The sequence below is a fragment of the Amblyraja radiata genome, chromosome 19 (assembly GCF_010909765.2).
Source record: "Amblyraja radiata isolate CabotCenter1 chromosome 19, sAmbRad1.1.pri, whole genome shotgun sequence".
Taxonomy (NCBI): Eukaryota; Metazoa; Chordata; class Chondrichthyes; order Rajiformes; family Rajidae; genus Amblyraja; species Amblyraja radiata.
Window position 1 is genome coordinate 30909098 of NC_045974.1, and position 20872 is coordinate 30929969.

At 45.0% G+C, this 20872-nt stretch overlaps 1 protein-coding gene across 4 annotated transcripts in view; it reads left to right on the forward strand.

The window, feature by feature from the left end:
- The window catches only part of lgr5 (leucine rich repeat containing G protein-coupled receptor 5), a 153152-nt gene that overhangs the window by 75741 nt on the left and 56539 nt on the right, over positions 1 to 20872 (forward strand). For 3 of the 4 annotated variants that reach the window (XM_033038173.1, XM_033038175.1, XM_033038176.1), the window contains exon 4: positions 11760 to 11831. The exons of the other annotated variant lie outside the window; for it this stretch is intronic. In XM_033038173.1, coding sequence (XP_032894064.1) covers positions 11760 to 11831 — 72 coding nt within the window. The remainder of the gene's footprint in view (positions 1 to 11759; positions 11832 to 20872) is intronic. 4 annotated transcript variants of the gene reach the window in all.

Genomic DNA, 20872 nt, shown 5'->3' on the forward strand with positions numbered 1-20872 from the left:
ACAGTACCTTCAGTACTACCTCGACGGTAACCCTGACTGCTCTCAAGACACTTCCAGTGCCTGCTCCAATTTCTTCCATCCTGCTGTCTTTCTCCTCGGTAAATACAGAGGAGAAATACTCATTAAGGACCTTGCCCATCTCCTGTGGCTCCACACAGAGGTGACCGCTTTGATTCCTGAGAGGTCCCACTCTCTCTCTAGTTACCCTTTACCCCCTTATGTATTTATAAAATCTTTTGGGACTGTCTTTTATGCTACCCGCCAGAGCTATCTCCTGGCCCCTTTTTGCCCTTCTGATCTCCTTTTTTAGTTTACTCCTTAGTTCCCGAAACTCCTCCATGAATGCCCTTGACCCCAGCTGCCTATACATGTCCCATGACTCTTTCTTGCAGCTGTCTGCAATCTCCCGGCACATTTGCTCTTCTAATTCCCGTTGACTATTTGGGGGTCTGAGGTACACCCCCAACAAGGTGATCTTTCCTTTCTTGTTCCTCAGCTCCACCCATATAGCCTCACTAGACGAACCGCCTGTAATGAACATAGCCGTGAGATCCCCCTTAACCAACAATGCAATTCCCCCTCCTTTTTCCCCTCACCCCTGTCTCTCCTGAAGCTCCTGTACCCCGGAACATTGAGCTGCCAATCCTGCCCCTCCCTTAACCAGGTTTCAGTCATGGCTACAACGTTCCAGTCGCTCATACCTATCCACGCCCTAAGCACATCTGCCTTACCCGTCAAGCCCCTTGCATTAAAATACGTGCAGTTTAAACCAACCCTCCTTCCTCACTCACCGTTGTTATGCCTATTCTGTCCATTAACGTTTCCTACACCACCCTCCACACCAACTAGCCTCTCCTGTGCCTCTGTCCTGCACAAGATCCCATCCCCCTGCCAATCTAGTTTAAGCCCTCCCCTGTAGCAAACCTTCCTGCTAGGATGTTGGTCCCTCTCCAGTTTAGGTGCAACCCGTCCCTTTTATACCCCGGAAAGGGACCCAATGATCCAGAAATCCGAATTCCTGCCCCGTGCACCAAATCCTCAGCCATACATTTGTATCCTCTATCTTCCTATTCTTACCTTCACTAGCACGAGGTACTGGAAGCAATCCTGAGATCACTACCCTGCAGGTTCTGCTTTTCAGTCTTCTGCCCAATTCCATAAAATCTTGTTGCAGAACCTCCTTCCTCTTCCGACCTATATCATTCGTGCCAACATGCACAACAACCTCCGGCTGCTCCCCATCACTCTTGAGGATGCCGTGCAGCCGCTCCGAGTCATCCTGGACCCTGGCACCAGGGAGGCAACGCACCATCCTGGAGTCTCGCCTGCTGCCGCAGACTCTCCTGTCCTGTCTCTGACAATGGAGTCTCCCACCACTACGGCTCTGCCTGAAGTCACTCTTCCCCATTGAGCCTCAGCACCAGGGTTGGGATCACAGCCCAGGCTACCACTCAATCTTGTCATGCCATCCACTGCCAAGACTTGTTTACAGTAGGTACAGGGACCAGAGTCTCCCGCACTACACGTTTACTCCTCTTTCTCACAGGCACCCATCTTCGCTCTTCCTGTATCCTTGGTGTGACAACCTCACTGTAGGTCCTGTCCAGCAAATTCTCATTTTCCCCGATGGCCCCGAGGTCATCCAACTGCTGCTCCAGTTCCCCGACACGTTCATTCAGGAGATGCACCTTGACACCATTTCCACAGGTGTAGTTTCCAGAAGTACCAGTAGTGTCCCTGACTTCCCACATCCGGCAGGAAACACACTGCACCAACTTACCGGCCATTTCTCCAACGGACGAAAAAAAAATCACAGTTTTGAATCAAGTGTAGCCTTCTTGCCTCAGTCTCGTAGCCGAAGACTCTCGAGCCAAAGACTTAACTCACCAAGGCACTTCACCTCAGCAAGGCCGCTCCACTACAGCTGCACTTACCTAATTAACTACTTCAAGTCAAGCCTAGTCAAGTCAAGAGAGTTTATTGTCACATGTCCCAGATAGGACAATGAAATTCTTGCTTGCTGCAGCACAACAGAGTATTATTGTAAGCATAAATACAGAACAGTTCAGTGTGTCTATATAGCATAGACCATATACAGTGGCTGGCAAAAGTATTCATACCCCTTGAACCTTTCCACATTTTGTCACGTTACAACCACAAACGTAAATGTATTTTATTGGGATTTTACGTGATAGACCAACACAAAGTGGCGCATAATTGTGAAGTGGAAGGAAAATGATACATGGTTTTCAAATTTTTTTACAAATAAAAAACTGAAAAGTGTGGCGTGCAAAAGTATTCAGCCCCCTTTACTCTGATACCCCTAAATAAAATCAAGTGCAACCAATTACCTTCAGAAGTCACCTAATTAGTAAATAGAGTCCACTTGTGTGTAATCTAATCTCAGTATAAATACAGCTGTTCTGTGAAGGCCTCAGAGGTTTGTTAGAGAACATTAGTGAACAAACAGCATCATGAAGCCCAAGGAACACACCAGACAGGTCAGGGATAAAGTTGTGGAGAAGTTTAAAGCAGGGTTAGGTTATAAAAAAATATCCCAAGCTTTGAACATCTCACGGAGTACTGTTCAATCCATCATCCGAAAATGGAAAGAGTATGGCACAACTGCAAACCTACCAAGACATGACCATCCACCTAAACTGACAGGCCGGGCAAGGAGAGCATTGATCAGAGAAGCAGCCAAGAGGCCCATGGTAACTCTGGAGGAGCTGCAGAGATCCACAGCTCAGGTGGGAGAATCTGTCTACAGGACAACTATTAGTCGTGCACTCCACAAATCGGGCCTTTATGGAAGAGTGGCAAGAAGAAAGCCATTGTTGAAAAAAAGCCATAAGAAGTCCCGTTTGCAGTTTGCCACAAGCCATGTGGGGGACACAGCAAACATGTGGAGGAAGGTGCTCTGGTCAGATGAGACCAAAATTGAAGTTTTTGGCCTAAATGCAAAACGCTATGTGTGGCGGAAAACTAACACTGCACATCACCCTGAACACACCATCCCCACTGTGAAACATGGTGGTGGCAGCATCCTGCTTTGGGGATGCTTTTCTTCAGCAGGGACAGGGAAGCTGGTCAGAGTTGATGGGAAGATGGATGGAGCCAAATACAGGGCAATCTTGGAAGAAAACCTGTTAGAGTCTGCAAAAGACTTGAGACTGGGGCGGAGGTTCACCTTCCAGCAGGACAACGACCCTAAACATACAGCCAGAGCTACAATGGAATGGTTTAGATCAAAGCATATTCATGTGTTAGAATGGCCCAGTCAAAGTCCAGACCTAAATCCAATTGAGAATCTCTGGCAAGACTTGAAAATTGCTGTTCACAGACGCTCTCCATCCAATCTGACTGAGCTTGAGCTATTTTGCAAAGAAGAATGGGCAAAAATTTCAGTCTCTAGATGTGCAAAGTTGGTAGAGACATACCCCAAAAGACTTGCAGCTGTAATTGCAGCGAAATGTGGTTCTACAAAGTATTGACTCAGGGGGGCTGAATACTTTTGCACGCCACACTTTTCAGTTTTTTATTTGTAAAAAAATTTGAAAACCATGTATCATTTTCCTTCCACTTCACAATTATGCACCACTTTGTGTTGGTCTATCACATAAAATCCCAATAAAATACATTTACGTTTGTGGTTGTAACGTGACAAAATGTGGAAAAGTTCAAGGGGTATGAAAACTTTTGCAAGCCACTGTATCTACACATAAATAAACAGATAAAGTGCAATAGGCTGTTATAGTTCAGAGTTTGTTTGATGGTGAGTTCAATAGCCTGATGGCTGTGGGGAAGAAGCTGTTCATGAACCTGGATGTTCCAGATTTCAGGCTCCTGTACCTTCTACCTGATGGCAACGGAGAGATGAGTGTGTGGCCAGGATGATGTAGGTCTTGATGATGTTGGCAGCCTTTTTGAGGCAGCAACTGCGATAGATCCCTTCGATGGTGGGGAGGTCAGAACCGGTGACAGACTGGGCAGTGGTCACATGCATTCTTTTCCGCTCCTGGACGCTCAAGTTGCCAAACCAAGCCACGATGCAACCAGTAAGCATGCTCTCTACTGTGCACCTGTAGAAGATCGAGAGAGCCCACTTTGACATACCGACTCTCCGTAGACTTCTCAGGAAGTAGAGGCGCTGATGCGTTTTCTTTATGATTGCATCAGGGTTCTGGGATCAGGAAAGATCTTCAGAAATATGCACGCCCAGGAATTTGAAGTTCTTGACCCTTTCCACCATCGTCCCATTGATATAAACGGGATTGTGGGTCCCTATTCAACCCCTTCCAAAGTCCACAATCAGTTCCTTGGTTTTGCTGGTGTTGAGAGCCAGGTTATTGTGCTGGCACCATTTGGTCAATCGGTCGATCTCACTTCTATACTCTGACTCATCACCATCAGTGATACGTCCCACAACAGTGGTGTCGTCGGCGAACTTGATGATGGAGTTTGCACTATGTCCAGTTACACAATCATGAGTATAGAGTGAGTACAGCAGGGGGCTGAGCACGCAGCCTTGAGGTGCTCCCGTGCTGATTGTTATCGAGGTTGACACATTTCCATCAACATGGACAGACTGTGGTCTGTGGATGAGGAAGTTGAGGAACTAATTGCAGAGGGATGCGCAGAGACCCAGATCTGAGAGCTTGGTAACCAGTTTGGAGGGGATGATTGTATTAAATGCTGAGCTGTAGTCAATGAATAACAGCCTGACATATGAGTTTTTGTTCTCCGTGGTCCAGAGCGTACTGGAGAGCCAACGAGATCGCATCCACCGTTGAGCTGTTGTGGCGGTAAACGAACTGCAGTGGGTTGAGGTTCTTGTCGAAGTAGGAGTTGATATGTGCCAGAAATCAACCTCTCAAAGCACTTCATCACCACAGACGTTAGTGCCACCAGTCGATAGTCATTGTGGCATGTCACCTTGCTCTTCTTGGGGATTATTGATGCCCTTTTAAAGCAGGTGGGAACCTCAGACCTCAGAAGTGAGAGGTTGAAAATGTCCGTTGGTCCACACAGGTTTTTAGAACACGACCGGGTATACCATCAGGTCCAGGTGCTTTCCAAGGGTTCACCCCCCCTGAAGTATCTTCTGAAGTCGGCCTCTGTGACTGTGACTGAAATCTATCACGGCGAAAGGGGGTTCGGGAAGGCACATCAGTGTTCTCTCTATCAAAGCGTGCGTAAAACGCATTGCGCTCGTCAGGGAGTGATGCTTTGCTGATAATTGAGCTGCCTCCTGATTTCGCCTTGTAGGAAGTGATGCCATTCAAACCCTGCCACAGTTGCCGAACATCCGTCTCATCCTCCAGCTTGGAGCAGAAGTCTCTTTTGGCCTTTTGATGGCCTTACCAAGGTCGTATCTGGACTTCTTGTAGACCTCTGTATCTCCAGACGTGAATGCCCGGGATTTGAACTTCAGAAGAGTGCGGATCTCATGGTTCATCCAAGGCTTCTGGTTAGGAAGGTTTTCGTTGGGACGCAGTCCTCCACACATTTCTTTATGAAGTCTGTAACAACTGTGGCGTATTTGTTCAGGTCCATTGCCGAGCCGTGAACATTGCCCAATCTACAGAGTGTCCCTGTCACTCACCTTCTTTCTCACGGACTTTCAAGCCAATAGTCTCATCTCTCTGTTTCTGCTCGCTGCTTCTCCGAGCTCCACAGAAGGACTGTGACCTAATAAACAATTTCATTGACTGAATCTCCACTCTATAATATGATGGTTATCATATTTCATAATGTGACTAAATTATAAGGTATTATTTTTTACAATCTATTCATGGCTACTGTTAAATCTGGCTTAAATGAACATTATGTAATAATAAGGAACTGCAGGTGCAGGTTTATACCAAAGACAGGCACAAAATGCTGGAGTAACTCAACGGATCAGGATCTCTGGAGAAAATATATACTGTAGGTGATGTTTTGGATCGGGTCTGAAGAAGGGTTCCGACCCGAGACGTCACCTATCCATTTTCACCAGAGATGCTACTCCAGCTACTTCTCCTGAGCTACTCCAGCATGTTGTGTCTATCTGAAGTGAACTTTAACCTCGCACAGATGAATGGCAGCGTCACAAAATCAGCATCACCTTGGGAAAACGTATTCATGGTTGCTTTCAGTCTAAAAAATTGCCTGTTAAATTCTTGATTAGTACGGATGTCAGCGATTATGGGGAGAAGATAGGAGAATGGGGTTGAGAGGGAAAGGTAGATCAGCCATGATTGAATGGTGGAGTAGACTTGATGAGCTGAATGGTCTAATTCTGCTCCTAGAACTTGTGAACATGAGTAAATGCACACACCATTTTAAAAAAGAGCCTGTCTTATTTCTCAGAACAATTTCAGGCACATGAAATCTCTACTTGTATTGTCTGTGTACGTGTTTGGAACTGTTAATGGGTCTAACAACATTGTGTAATAAAGCAGTAAATTGCTGTTTAGCCATGAAGTTCCAACATGAAAGAGCATGTAATGCAGTACATTTTTTTCCCAAAGAACCTATTTGAAGCCAAACAAAAAGGTTGTAATTTGAGAATTGTTCATTAATCATCTTCACTCTGCTGATTAGGAAAGTGTTTGTTTCTGCCGAATAAAAAATAATCCACCATCGCCTTGGGCCAAAAAGTTTTAGAACATACACTCCCAAGAGAGATACATAAACGGTCTTTGTCAGGCAAATGGTTGATGACGGAGAATGTATTTGGTTTCTGTAAAGGAAGTGGGTCAAGGTGTGAAGAGAATTGTTTAATAGTGGTGTTTAGTAGTGAAGAGAGTTTCATGTTAGGAACCACTCAGATTTAAAATCCTTGATGCTGATTATTGGGGCTGTTTGGTGGCAGGCGACTGTAACTATCGACATATCATTTTTTCTAGGTATTTTTGGTAGGGGCTAAGTTGAGGGTGAGGATGATCTGTTGTGATTTACAGAAATGTGCCTGATAAAATTAAGTTTGGTAGAAGACAATTCTTTTTTCCATTAAACTAGTAGTGATATCTGGGTTTTCAAGTCTGTTTGCATTTTACTAAACATTACTTAAAGGAAACATTGCAGGAAGGAACTGCAGATGCTGGTTTAAACTGAAGATAGACACAAAATGCTGCAGTAACTCAGCAGGACAGGCAGCATCTCCTGGATAGAAGGAATGGGTGACGTTTTGGGTCGAGATCCTTCTTCAGACTCAATGCTTCAAACAGTTCCTTTAAGAAAGTTCCTTTAGGAAGGAATGTCTTTAGTCAGAGGGTGGTGAATCTATGGAATTCATTGCCACAGAAGGCTGTGGAGGCCAAGTCAATGGATATTTTTAAGGCAGAGATAGATAGATTCTAGTACAGCTGTCAGGGATTAGATACAAGATACAAGATACATGTATTCGTCACATGAGCCAGATGGCACAGTGAAATGAAATTCCCATACAGCCATACAATAAAAATAAGGGACACAACACACTATAGAGTTTGACATAAAACATCCCCACACAGCAGAATCAAAGTTTCCCACTGTGTGGGAAGGCACCAAAGTCAGTCTCTTCCTCCATTGTTCCCCGTGGTCAGGGTCTCCCCGTGCCCTCCGCAGTTGCCGCTACGGGCAGCCCGATGTTCAGGACCGCTCGCCGGGGTGTTGTAAGTCTGACGTCGGGGCTGCGGGACGTCCTCAGCGGCGTGGACACCAGAGTCGGCCCCCTCCTACCGGAGTCGGCGGCTCCCAAAGTCCGCAGGCTGCGCCGGGTGGAGACTGCTGCCCCAGGACTCCGTGTTGGCGATCAGCGCCGCCCGCGTTGGAAACTCTTCCAAACCAGAGCTCCACGATGTTGGAGCAGCGGCCCAACGCTCCGGAGCTCCAAACGGCGACCCAGGTAGGTATCGCTCGCTCCGCGGTGAATCCAGCGCTGCGCCGCCGCTGTAGCAGCCCTGGTCCGGTTCCCGGTCCCCGGTCCCCGGCAGGAAAGGCCGCTCCGATCCAGCTGGTAGGCCGCGAGGTGGGGAGCGAGGACGCGACTCAGAGAAATAGTCGTGTCCCGCCAGGAAGAGACTAGGAGACGGTTTCCCCCTTACCCTGCCCTCCTCCCCCACTTAGAAAAGTAAAAGTTTCTCCCAACACAAGACTTTAGACTAACTAAAAATAATAAAAAAGATAGAAATAACAGACAGGCTGTAGGCCGAGGCTGCTGCCAGTGCAGCGCCTCTCCAACCCAGGAGAAGGCAGGAGAATGGGGTTAAGAGGGATAGATCGGCCATGATAGAACGGCGGAGTAGATTTGATGGGCGGAATGGCCTAATGCTTCTCCTATCACATGTACATAAACAATGTAAATAATTTTTAATTGGAAAATTTTTCAATTTAATTGTTTTTATTAGACTAAATCCTATGGAGTAAAAACGGAATGGATTCTAAACTCAAGAAAATGTCTTACTTACACCCTTGGCCCAAAAAAGTAATGACTTATGTACCAGATTATAGGATACTCCTGATCCCTCAAACACATTGTGTTAAAACTAATGGGGTTGACTTTTCCATTGCCGCTAGTTACAGATGGGTTAAAGCATTATTTAAAAAATATCTCACTTACCTTTTGATGAACCAGGATAATTAAGTAACTGAAAGACCCTACCAAGATTCCTCCTCCAATTGGGTTGTGAATCTTTCTGCAGGCAATACTTGCTGCAGCAACCTGTCTCATGCCCAAATATTTCCTTACGATATATATAAGGAAGTTCTCAGCCCATCCCTTTTTTACCACCTTTTTTACTCAAACCTATTCTGTCCATTAAGTCCTTCTCTTCCCCCAAACTCCTCTGCTTCTGCCACAGGCCACCTACGTGAGAAATATTGTACAATGGCCAGTTAACAACAAAGACAACAAACAACAAAGTGGGAAATCTTTTAGGACCGAGATGAGAAAATCATTTTTCACACAGAGAGTGGTGAATCTGTGGAATTCTCTGCCACAGAAGGTAGATGAGGCCAGTTCATTGGCTATATTTAAGAGGGAGTTAGATGTGGCCCTTGTGGCTAAAGGGATCAGGGGGTATGGAGGGAAGGCAGGTACAGGATACTGAGATGGATGATCAGCCATGATCATATTGAATGGCGGTGCAGGCTCGAAGGGCCGAATGGCCTACTCCTGCACCTATTTTCTATGTTTCCCAGCAGTTATCAGGCAACTGAACAACTGGTGCTGAGTTGCTATCGACCTCATTGAAGACCATTGCACTATCTTTAATCGGACTTTATTGGACGTTATCTTGCATTAAACATTATTTACTTTATCATGTATCTGTACATTGTGGACAGCTCAATTGTAATCATGTGTAGCCTTTCCACTGACTGGTTAGCAGGCAACAATATTGCTTTTCACTGTACCTCGGTACATGTGACATTAAACTAAACTAACCAATTAACCGAACAACCAGCTCTTTTCTTGGGATAGACACAACGTGCCTGAGTAACTCAGCAGGTCAGGCAGCATCTCTGGAGAAAAAGGATGGGTGACGTTTTGGGTTGGGACCCTTCTTCAGACCGGATTTTGGACCCCATTCTCCAAGTGACGCATGTTGGTGTGAATGAGAATGTGAAAACTCCATTCAGATAATACCAAGTAAGGTCAGAATCGATGTCACTAATGAAACAACAAACCACTGAAGCTATTGAGCCAACTACACCCCCTGGGGTGTTATTGTGCCACCATCTGTAAATGCAATGAATTATATGTGATACAGTTTAGAATGTCCTCAAGCCACAATCAGCCTTAGATCATCAAAGAAAAACGTTGCCTCACAGAGAGATCCATATTTGAAGCAGGAATGTTGTTGGCTGAAACTATTATCTGCTTTATTATCGTACCCTACCGAAAATTGTTTATGAAACAAAATGTCTCTATCCTGGGTTATTAGTTGTCTAATCAGAATAAAACCCAATATTATTTATGATCAGGGAGAGAATGCAAGACAATAATTGTTTTTTAGATAACATTCCAGAAATATCAAATAATTTGCTGTAATAAATTCATATTATTCAATAAATTCTGAAATGTTGTGGTATAGAGTTGCTCCATCAATTTATGCTGGAAAATGGGCTGCTAATAATTTTATTTTCAGTCAAGTTTGACAACTAATGGAACGGTTAGCACTTTCAGATCCAGATATCTGTTGCCTCAGGCAAGCAATTGAGACCAGGTCAAGTGCAGTGAAATTTAAGGCTTTCCCCCGTGCCAGCAATTAAAGCATGTCAAGGATTCTAAAGTCCTTACAATGTCGGTAAACTGCCCAAGCTGGAGTATTAAAGATTTTTGTAGAAACATTTTCCCCCCGCAGTGTTGCTTGTGCCAAATGCACTGTGATGCTGCCAGCATTGGCTTACATTGGTACAAGGGAGCATTTCTAAGATGGATAATCAGTCTGTTTTCAGTTCATATCAGTGGAAAAATGGAAAAGATATGACTTGAGAACAATACTTGCTAAGAAAGAGGAAGAGCTTTGATTTTTCAGAGCTGTTTATAACCTCAGTGTCCAAAAGCATCACATTGTCTGTGAAGTACAAGTGTGGAAGCTGCTGTATTGGGGGTTTTGCAGCAGTCATTTTCAAACACTAAAAGAGGATCAAGATAAATAACTAAGGTCAGCATGTAGGAAAGAACAGCAGATGCTGTTTAAATCAAAGGTAGACACAAAATGCTGGAGTAACTCAACGGGGACAGGCGGCATCTCTGGAGAGATGGAATGGGTGATGTTTCAGGTCGAGACTTCAGACCGATGTCAGGGGAGTGGACGGGACAGAGATAGAATGTAGTTGGAGACAGTAAGACTGGTGGGAGAACTGGGAGAGGGGAGGGGAGGGGATGAAGAGAGAGGGTAAGCAAGGGTTATTTAAAGTTCGAGAAGTCAATGCTCATACCGCTAAGGTGTAAGCTCCCCAAGCGAAATATGTGGTGCTGTTCGTCCAATTTGCCCTGGGCCTCACTCTGACAATGAAGGAGGCCCAGGACAGAAAGGTCAGATTGAGAATGAGAGGGGGAGTTAAAGTGCTGAGCAACCAGGAGATCAGGTAGGTTAAGGTGGACTGAGCGGAGGTGTTCAGCGAAACGATCGCCGAGCCTGCACTTGGTCTCGCCGATGTACAGGAGTTGACACCTGGAACATCGGATACAGTAGATGAGGTTGGAGGAGGTGCAAGTGAACCTCTGCCTTACCTGAAAAGAGAATCAGGGTCCTTGGATGGAGTCGAGGGAGAAGGTAAAGGGACAGGTGTTGTATCTCCGGCGGTTGCAGGGGAAAGTACTTGGGGATGGGGTGGTTTGAGTAGGAAGGGACAAGTTGATCAGGGTGTTGCGGAGGGAACAGTCTCTGTAGAAAGTAGAAAGGGGTGGCGATGGGAAGTTGTGGCCAGTAATGGGATCCCGTTGGAGGTGGCGAAAATGTTGGAGGATTATATGCTGTTTGCGACGGCTGATGGGGTGGAAGGTGAGGACAAGGGGTACTCTGCCCTTTTTATGAATGGGGAGAGGGGGAGAATGAGCTGAGCTGCGGGATATCGAGGAGACCCGAGTGAGAACCTCATCTATAATGGACGAGGGGAACCCCCGTTTCCTAAAGAATGAGGACATCGCCGATGCCCCGGTATAGAACAGAGACTGTTCCCTCCACAATCTTTTGGTCAAGGTTAAAAGTCACGGAACAGTGCAGAATTTTGGTATATTTATATTTTGATGTTCTGACTTGTTGCCTTTCTATCTCCCAAACAATTAGCATGTTGCAGAATAATCAGTTACAGAAGGTTCCCGAGGAGGCACTACAGAATTTGCAGAGTCTCCAGTCACTGTAAGTACAAATTCCCTGCAGCAAGTATGGGATTCATAAAAATCTAGAACAGAAATGGCCTCCACATTGGGATGGCACAGTGGCGCAGCGGTAGAGTTGCTGCCTTGCAGTACCCAGGTTCAATCCTGACCACAGGTGCTGTCTGTATGGAGTTTGCATGTTTTCCTCTTGACTTGCATAGGTTTTCTCCATGTGCTCCAGTTTTCTCCCACACTCCAAAGGCGTGCAGGTTTGTAGATTAATTGGCTTCGGTAAAAATTGTAAGTTATCCCTAATGTGTAGGAAAGTGCTAGTGATCCCTGGCCGGCGAACTCGGTGAACCGAATGGCCTGTTTCAGTGCTGTATCTCTAAACTAACCTATATTAACATTTCTGGTTTGCCTTGTCATTAATCCTCTGTCCAGAAATTAGCGCAGAAACCAGAATAGCTGTCTTTTCCTTTCTACACTTCAGGCGATAGAATAGTCTTTAGTTTAGCCTTCATAGCAGATGCAAGTCCAGGCAGTAAATTTGTGACCAAATTTTTCAAATGTCAACGCATCACATCAAATCCCACTGTCAGCATTCAGTCTCCTCTTTCTGTGGGGAACATTTGGCATTAAGCAGACATTTTAAAATGTCATAGTTTAGTTTAGAAATACAGCACAGAAGCAGACCCTTCGGCCCACCGAGTCAGCACTGACCAGCGATCCCCGCACATTTAGTTGTCTAAGTTAATTCAACTAAATTAATAAGTCTTATTAATAAGGACAGCAGAGGTTCCATTGTCTGATTCACTTTGACTCGGTTGTTGTAGACATGAATCAGAAACAGAAATATGATTATTCTTTCATACTATTGCAGTTTTAAAAGGAACATCTTATTAATCCACTTGCAGTAGAGGGGATTGAGATTATTTCTGAGGAGGGACGTGCACCTATTTGTGCACCAGCTTTCCATCGCCATCAGGTGACAATAATGGCATTCATTCCCTCTACAAAGATCGAAAAATGTTGATTCTTTCCATCAACGTATTGCAAAATATCTGTTTAAATCCATATATATCAGTGAGCCAGAACAGATTTTTAGTTTAGTTTAGAGATGCAGCGCGGAAACAGGCCCTTCGGCCCATCGAGTCCACACCGATTAGTGATCTCCGCACATTGACACTATTCTACACACACTTGAGACAATTTACATTTATACCAAGCCAATTAACTTTCAAAATCTGTACGTCTTTGAAGTGTAGGAGGAAACTGAAGATCTCGGAGAAAACCCACGCAGGTCAGGGGGAGAACTCCGTGCAGACAAGCAAGCGTGGTCAGGATCAACCCCTGGTCTCTGGCGCTGTAAGGCAGCAGCTCTACCGCAATGCCACCATGCAACCCTGATTGTGGTACACTGCTAGAAGCAAACGTGATCTATTTATAGTAGAGTGCATGTATGCGTGTCACTGTTTGCACACCTGAATACAGGGTGTGTGCATCTGGCTGACTGTATGCTTGTGACCTTACATTTCTGTGCATCTCTGCATGCCTATGTGTAGGTGTGTGTTCCTTTACTTACATATCTTTATGTCTGTGAATCTGTCCATGTACATATCTCTATGTGTATTCTGTGTTCATTGGTATGTGTCTCCTTACATGCATTATTTTATGCCTGCAAGCATGTAAACATGTTTCCATTTGTGCGTGCTGTGCTTTTGTACATGTACGTGTGTCTCTCTCTATATATATAGATACAAGGAACTGCAGATGCTGGTTTACACAAAAGAATATAGAGTCCTGGAGTAACTCAGCGGGGTCAGGTAGCATCTCCGGAGAACATAGATAGGTGACTGAAGAAGTGTTTTGACACGAAACATCATCTATCCATGTTCTCCAGAGATGCAGCCTGACCCACTGAGTTACTCCAGGACTCCAGCACTTTGTGTCTCTCTATATATATATATGTCATTGTACTTCTGTGCATATGTTCTGGTTGCACATTTCTGCAATAGTTAGTGTGTGTGTGTGAGAGCATGCGTGTGTGCGAGGTGTACAATTGCATACGTGGGTGCATGTGTGTGTGCATTTGCATGCGTAGGTGCATGTGTGTGTGCATTTGCATGCGTGCGTGCATGTGAAAGGGAGTATGTGTCACTCCTTGCAGTTGTGTTTCTCTGCACATCTGTGCGGGACAGGCAGCATCTCTGGAAAGGAATAGGTGACGTTTTGGGTCGAGACCCTTCTTCATAATCCAGCATTTTGTGTCTCTCTTTGGTTTAAACCGGCATTTGCAGTTCCTTCCTACACATCTGTGTGCATGTGCCTGGTTCTGTTTATGTTTTGTGAGTGTGCATTTCTATGTACCATTCATCAAGTTATTACCTGGAGGCAATGGCTACAGTCCATGACTCTTGGCAAAGCCCCACTGACTTGTCACGAGTTTGGCAGTCTTTTCAGCAGCTACTCCTGTTCAGCACACAACACGTGATGTGACCACCCTTCACATATATGCACTGATGGTCACATTAAAGGCACATCCCCTTAAAGCTGCCTTTTCAGTTAATCAAATGGGGTGTTCTAGCTTAAATGAATCATTGCCATCTGTCAGTTCAATGAGACTGAGCAGTGAAATGTAAAGGATCATATTGAACACAATCAAATTCTGATCTTAAATAACAAGGAGACAAGAGTCAAGAGTGTTTTATTATCATATGTTCCAAAACGGAACAATGAAATTCTTACTTAAAGCTGCTCAGCAGATATGGGTATCTGGGACATTATTGACCGGTGAGGGCGAGTTGGGCCGAAGGGCCTGTTTCCACATTGTATTACTCAATTACTTTTTATGGCTCTATGTAGATGTCGTACTCTGTAAACACCATAATAAACACCAAAATAAATCAAAACATTCCATTTGTGACTTGAAGAAACCGCTGTGAACTGAATGGAATTTTCATTGGGATGAAATAGATGTGTAAAAATTCAACTAAAATGACAGTGGCAGAAAACAACATCACCTGCCACTGAGGGAAATGAGACAAGGGAAATAATAATGTAAAAACAAAGAGCTACAGAAGCTGGTTTATACAGTAGGACACTGCGTAATCCCACAAACCTGACTTCAGCGCTCTGCGTCCTTTAAGGGCAAAGTTTGATGGTCACTTAGAAGTTGCATCATGATGGCATCCCACATACAGATGGAAGTAGAGGTGGTTGGTAGAATTCATAGACCATTTACCAGGCACTGTTCCCCCCCCCCCCCCCCCTCATTATAATGTGTGGGCGTGTGTATGCGTGTGCATGTGCATGTGCACACTTGTGCTCAAGTGTACCATTGGCCATTCACATAACACCATCTGCAAACGTACAGCGGGATATAATGGGACTGTAACAAAGGGCATCTGTTTCCATTAGAAAATCAATCTAAGCGCAGTTCAGTATCTGGCCAAGCATTTTATGTCCTTATGCTCCAGAATAGATGATTTTCTCATTTAATTTTATTGACACAATGCATTTCTCAAGTGGCTAGTTCTGTGCTGATTAATGCCCTGGAGCTAACCATATGGCCTCGGTGATCTTGGTCAGCTAAACACTGGGTCATCCCAGTACCATCCTGACATGACTTGCTCCGGCATCTTGTCAGTCCATGGCTTCACCAGAGAGACGCAAACTCTCTACTTGATGTTCATCATCAGAGACTTGAATGAGAATGAGTGAGTGCAAGGCATCGAAGCAAAAATGACAGAAGCTATTGTCAACCCAAGGGAAGAAGTGATGGGTGTGTAGTACAAAGCCTCTAGCAAAGTGACCTCTGCAGAACTGACAGGGTCTAACTAGGAAAGGGAGGCCTGATCTGTTAACATGTCATCCTCTCTTCTGTTCTGGATGTCCCTCATGGTTTGAAACATCTCTATTGCACAGTCAACAGAAGACAGGGACAGTTTGGGAAGGGGAGGGGAGCAGAAGGAAATTACCAGCTTCACCACTGTGCCATCATGGGGTGAAGGTGAGAACATTTGCCCACAGGCCCAATGCTGAAGAGAGGACAGACCTTCCAGGAGAGGTGAAATGGCAGCATTCAAAGAGTGCTTTAAAATCCTCAAAACGTTTGATTTTCCATTAGGTTTGTGCAACCACTCCTGTTCCTGCCAAGGTTTGGTTTCAGATGAAAAAAGTTGGACTCTTAAACCAGCATTTTTTTTATTGGGTGTCCCTTGTTAAAGTTTATTGTACAAAGGAAAGCATTAATCTTCCCTTCTCTGTGGCTGCTCATGGTCAAACTATTCAGGATATCTACTGTTCAAAGATAAGTCCAGTAACACAAAGGGTTGATTGTGGGAAGTTTGAAACCTGATGCGGGTCCTCACTGACGAGACAGCATCGCTTCTCATTCTTTTGTAACCTGAAATCTCGCCACGTTGAAGCGATGTAAATAAAACTGTCAGGCCGGGAGAATTGTATCCAGTGACCAGGGAGGGAAATGCACTGGTCAATAGAAGCTTACGGCAGCTGGACAGCAGACTCGGAGATGGAGTGATAAAGAGGCACACAGCATGTGTGCAATTGGCAAGAGTGATTCCCACAGAGAGAAAAATGAGCAGCCATCTTTTGTTCATCTGGAAATGGGTTGAGCTGATCAGGTAAAGATGGGCTGAGATCCTGTTACATGTTCTGTTGAGATTTTGATCTCTAAACGCTGTTTTCCTCAGACGGCCATAACAAAAGCCGCTGTGCTGTGCAGAAACCCATAAGCTTCACCGTCACTGCCTGCCTCCATTGAGAGGGAGCTCCCAAGGTATGGAAGGTGCCTTGCTGTGATACCACTACTCACTCCAGCCAGCTTCCCATTGGAGTGGAGTTGGATTCCTGAGTCTCGTTGTGGCCCTTCATTGTTGCAAGGAGCTGTGGTTTTGTACGACGGGAGTGTTTGTTATTTTGAACACCTTTTACTGTACCACACAGTCCCTCATATGCTTCGCTGGATGAGACAACAATGACGAAGCTCAACTTCAAAGTGTACACATACATAAGCATCATCTGGGCACTGCAGACCAATGTCTGAAGTTGGAGTTATCTTAGTTCAAATGTGGAGTTGACCACAGGTAAATTGAAGTTTCCCATTTAACTCTTGGGCTAACTCCACCCCAATGGGAAGCTGGTTGGAGGTGAGTCGTGGTGTCACAGCAAGGAAGATTGAGAAAACGGCTGGAGTCCTCCTGCCTTCACTGTCCTCCCCCTCTCCTGCTTTTCAGTCTGTGCCCCATATCCCTCAAGCACCAGCTCTGCAGCCTTTCCTTCCTCCAGCATTGGATTGCATGTCTATGCAGTGTACAGCATGCCAGGGTGCAGCCTCTGCCCCGGATGGATGTGAGCACTTATGAAGGTCTTATAGCTCTGATGCAAATGCGAATTGGTATTAGCAACCACAAAGTGGAAGATCTGATCTGATGAAGGGTCTCGACCCGAAACATCACCTATTTCTTTTCTCCAGAGATGCTTTCTGACCCGCTGAGTTACTCCAGCATTTTGTGTCTGTCTTAAGTAGAATATAACTCTCATGCTCTGGCAGATCACACCTGGAAAATGTACGCTGGCTTGGCCTCCATGTGTGTGATATGTAGATCCTTGTAGATGGCATTTAGCTCACCCCAAATGCAATGATCCCACAGCATCCACACATGACGGATGTGGAAATCCGTTTTGTTGTGGAAAAGGTCTGGATTATTTAGGGAACGCCTTATGAGAAATCAGCAAATCCTATGTCCAAGGTGCTTCAACCCAAAGTCTAAGTAAATGAAATAATCTCAGAGAACATTAGCTGGATGATCAGTCTGATGCAACAATGTGCCTCAAACTGGGAACCATGGCAAAGTCAGATTCAGATCATTTACTATCATATACACCAGAGTGCAATGAAACTTCTTATTCAGATGAAGATGGTATTGATAAATGCAAGGTAAAGTGATAAACAAGATAGATTGATCAATCAGGTCAGTAATGATGAATATGATAGACACAACAATGGATGCGCACGGCAAAATGGTGCAAATACTGTAGCGCCATATGAAGCATTGCAACAAAAATATGGTGCAATAACAGAACAATCAATGAGTTAAGAGTAAGAATATATGGAAGCATTTCTAGGGAAGGGGTGTGAAAGAGGTGTCGGAAGGAACTGCAGATGCTGGTTCATACCTAAAAATGGACACAAAATGTTGGAGTAACTCAGCAGGTCAGGCAGCATCACTGGAGAAAAATAATAGGTGACAAATTTGGGATGGAACCCTTCCTCAGACTTTCTATGACATTCCGACCCGAAACGTCACCTATTCCTTTTCACCAGAGATGCTGCCAGACCCGCTGAGTTACTCCAGCATTTTGTGTCTCTCTTCCATGTGAAAGAGGTACCTGCTTCAGAAACCTGATAGCCATGGAGCAGAGGCTATTCTTAAGTCTGAATGTATGGACTTTCAAACTCCTGTATCTTCACCGAGAAGGAAAAATAGAGAAAAGGGATTGGTGGCAGGTATTCTTGATGATACTTTACAGTCATCCTAATGCAAATGCATCAGGAAGATGTACTGGATGGAAGGAAGTGACTAGCATGTGATGGACTGGGCTGTGTTCACCACTCTCCCCATGTTCAGGCAATCAAGAGCAGAGAGGTTGCTATACCAGGTTAGGGGGCGGGATGTGAGGGGGATGGGGGGGGGATGGGGGGGGGGAGAGGGGTGTTGGGGACACACACACCAAGATGGAATTTTGTTTATCTGTTCAAAACAGGCATCCAGATAGGAGGGTTTCACCAACCCCACTGCATATCACAAACGTAAGTCTTGGAAAACATGAGCTTACCAACACATTGTTCACCAGAGAAGCCCAAGTGAGATGTGGCATCTCTAAAGACTTATGAGGCAGGAAACTCTTCACTGAAGGGGATAACTGGGCCTCCTTCTTTGAGGTCCATGAGACTCACCAAGATGCCAGTCATTGCCACAATGATGCCCCCCCCCCCCCCCCCCCCCCCGGTAATGCTGGCAGTACTAAGGCAAGTGTCAACTGAGCATCAGAGCAATGAATTCCCATTAGTTGCAGAACACTAGCCAGATTGCAGACAGTTCTGAAACCGCCCAGTCAGATCTTGTGTAATCGGCAGTACGTCACTTTAAGTTAGAGGAGAAACACCAAAGCAGAACAATATGCTCTTGACTATTCAATGAAATCTGTGGGTCACACCCAAAATCTTCAATTTCAGCCATTATGGTTAAGAATGGGTGATGCACAAATACTGATGCCATTTTCCGATACTAGAAAACCATCAGGCATACTAACGTGAATAGCACGTGAAGTGCCGTGTCCAATCACCCAGAATAATCTGTATATGAAAGACATGTACTCGTTGATCAGATTTCCACACAGCATTGTGTTACTTCGCAAGTAAATACACAGAATTGCAAGCTACGAGAGCAGACTAAATCACAATGCAATGTTTAACATTGCCAGATAGCTTCGGTTATTTTCCAGCATTAGAATAAGGCGAGGTTCCAAAGTCCTTATGATATTTTGTAAAGAGTTCTTTCAGCTGGGCCTGCTGATTAGCTTTCTAAATAAACCCCTTGTTCTTCACAAGGCCCGGGTTCCAGAGTGTGTTGTTCAAGGGTGTTGACTAGCATCTGTTGCCTCGCCCAAGTGAAGTGGTGGCAAGATTACAAGAGGGCCTAATCATGCTCTCACCCATCATCCATGCACAGAGGTTAACATCGCACAGATGTTTACACCAGGATGTATGATGGATAGTTAACCTTAATGCCCCTGTCCCACTTAGGAAACCTGAACGGAAACCTCTGGAGACCCAAGGTTTCCGTGCAGTTCCCGGAGGCTGCAGGTGGTTGCCGGAGGTTGCAGGTAGTGGAAGCAGGTAGGGAGACTGACAAAAACCTCCGGGAACCGCACGGAAACCTTGGGTGGGCGCAAAGTCTCCAGAAGTTTCTGTTCAGGTTTCCTAAGTGGGACAGGGGCATAAGCTCAGCAACTGGAATGAACATGGAAGGTGGAAACCATTGAAACAGCAACTAAGGTCATAACAAAGCACTTTCTGATCAATGAAGCACATTTGAAGTGTTGTCAGCATTAGAATGTAGAAATGGGGCAGCCAATTCTCACTGAACAATCTCCCACAAAAACAGAAAATTACACGGAAAATGTGTCCATTTGTTCTCGAAGAATTTGTCATTGTGCGAATGAAAATCCTGGACAGATTAATTTTGCACAATTTCTGGGCCAATAATGCCTGTAGGAAATTCATCCCCTCATCTTTTTCTGGGTTCAAAATCCACATCTGGCTCTGGGTGCTGCCTGTGTGGAGTTTGCATATTTTCCCGGTGAATGAGTGAGTTTCCTCCATGCGCTCCGGTTTTCCCTCCACCTCCCAAATATATGCAGGTTAATTGGTCACTGTAAATTGCCCCTTGTATATGGGGGTGAGCGTAGGATGTGGGGGAAATTGATGAGAATATGGGAAGATCAGTGTCAATGAATGGTGATGGTGGGCATGGACTCAGTGGGCCGAAGGGCCTGTTACCAAGCTGTAAGACTCTGTGGTTCATTTTTCATGGGATTTTTGTACTGAGAGCTGCAGAGCAAAACGTCCCCCAAATGATGTTAGCAGTCGAACAACACGTAGAAATCATCTGGAGTGAGCCCTTCAAACACATTGGTCTGAAAAATATCAATGCATCTGAACACTTGCTCTCAGAGACTGATGTACAAAAACACACAGACCTCTTGCGCCTTCCTTAGCTACAATTTATCACCTTTTGATTAAAAAAATTGACTTTCTGTTTTAAGAATTAAAATGAATAACTTCACATTATTCCACGATATGTGTATATCTGCCGACCCAACTTCTAAATCACACTGCAGTCTCTCTGCATCATTCTCATAGCACAGAAATATATGCACCCCCCACTTCCCCAGGTGTGTCATTTGCAAATGAGGAAAAGTTGCATTTGGTCCATCATCCAAAATATTGATATTAATTATTAATTGCTGGGGCAGGACATTGATCCTTACAAA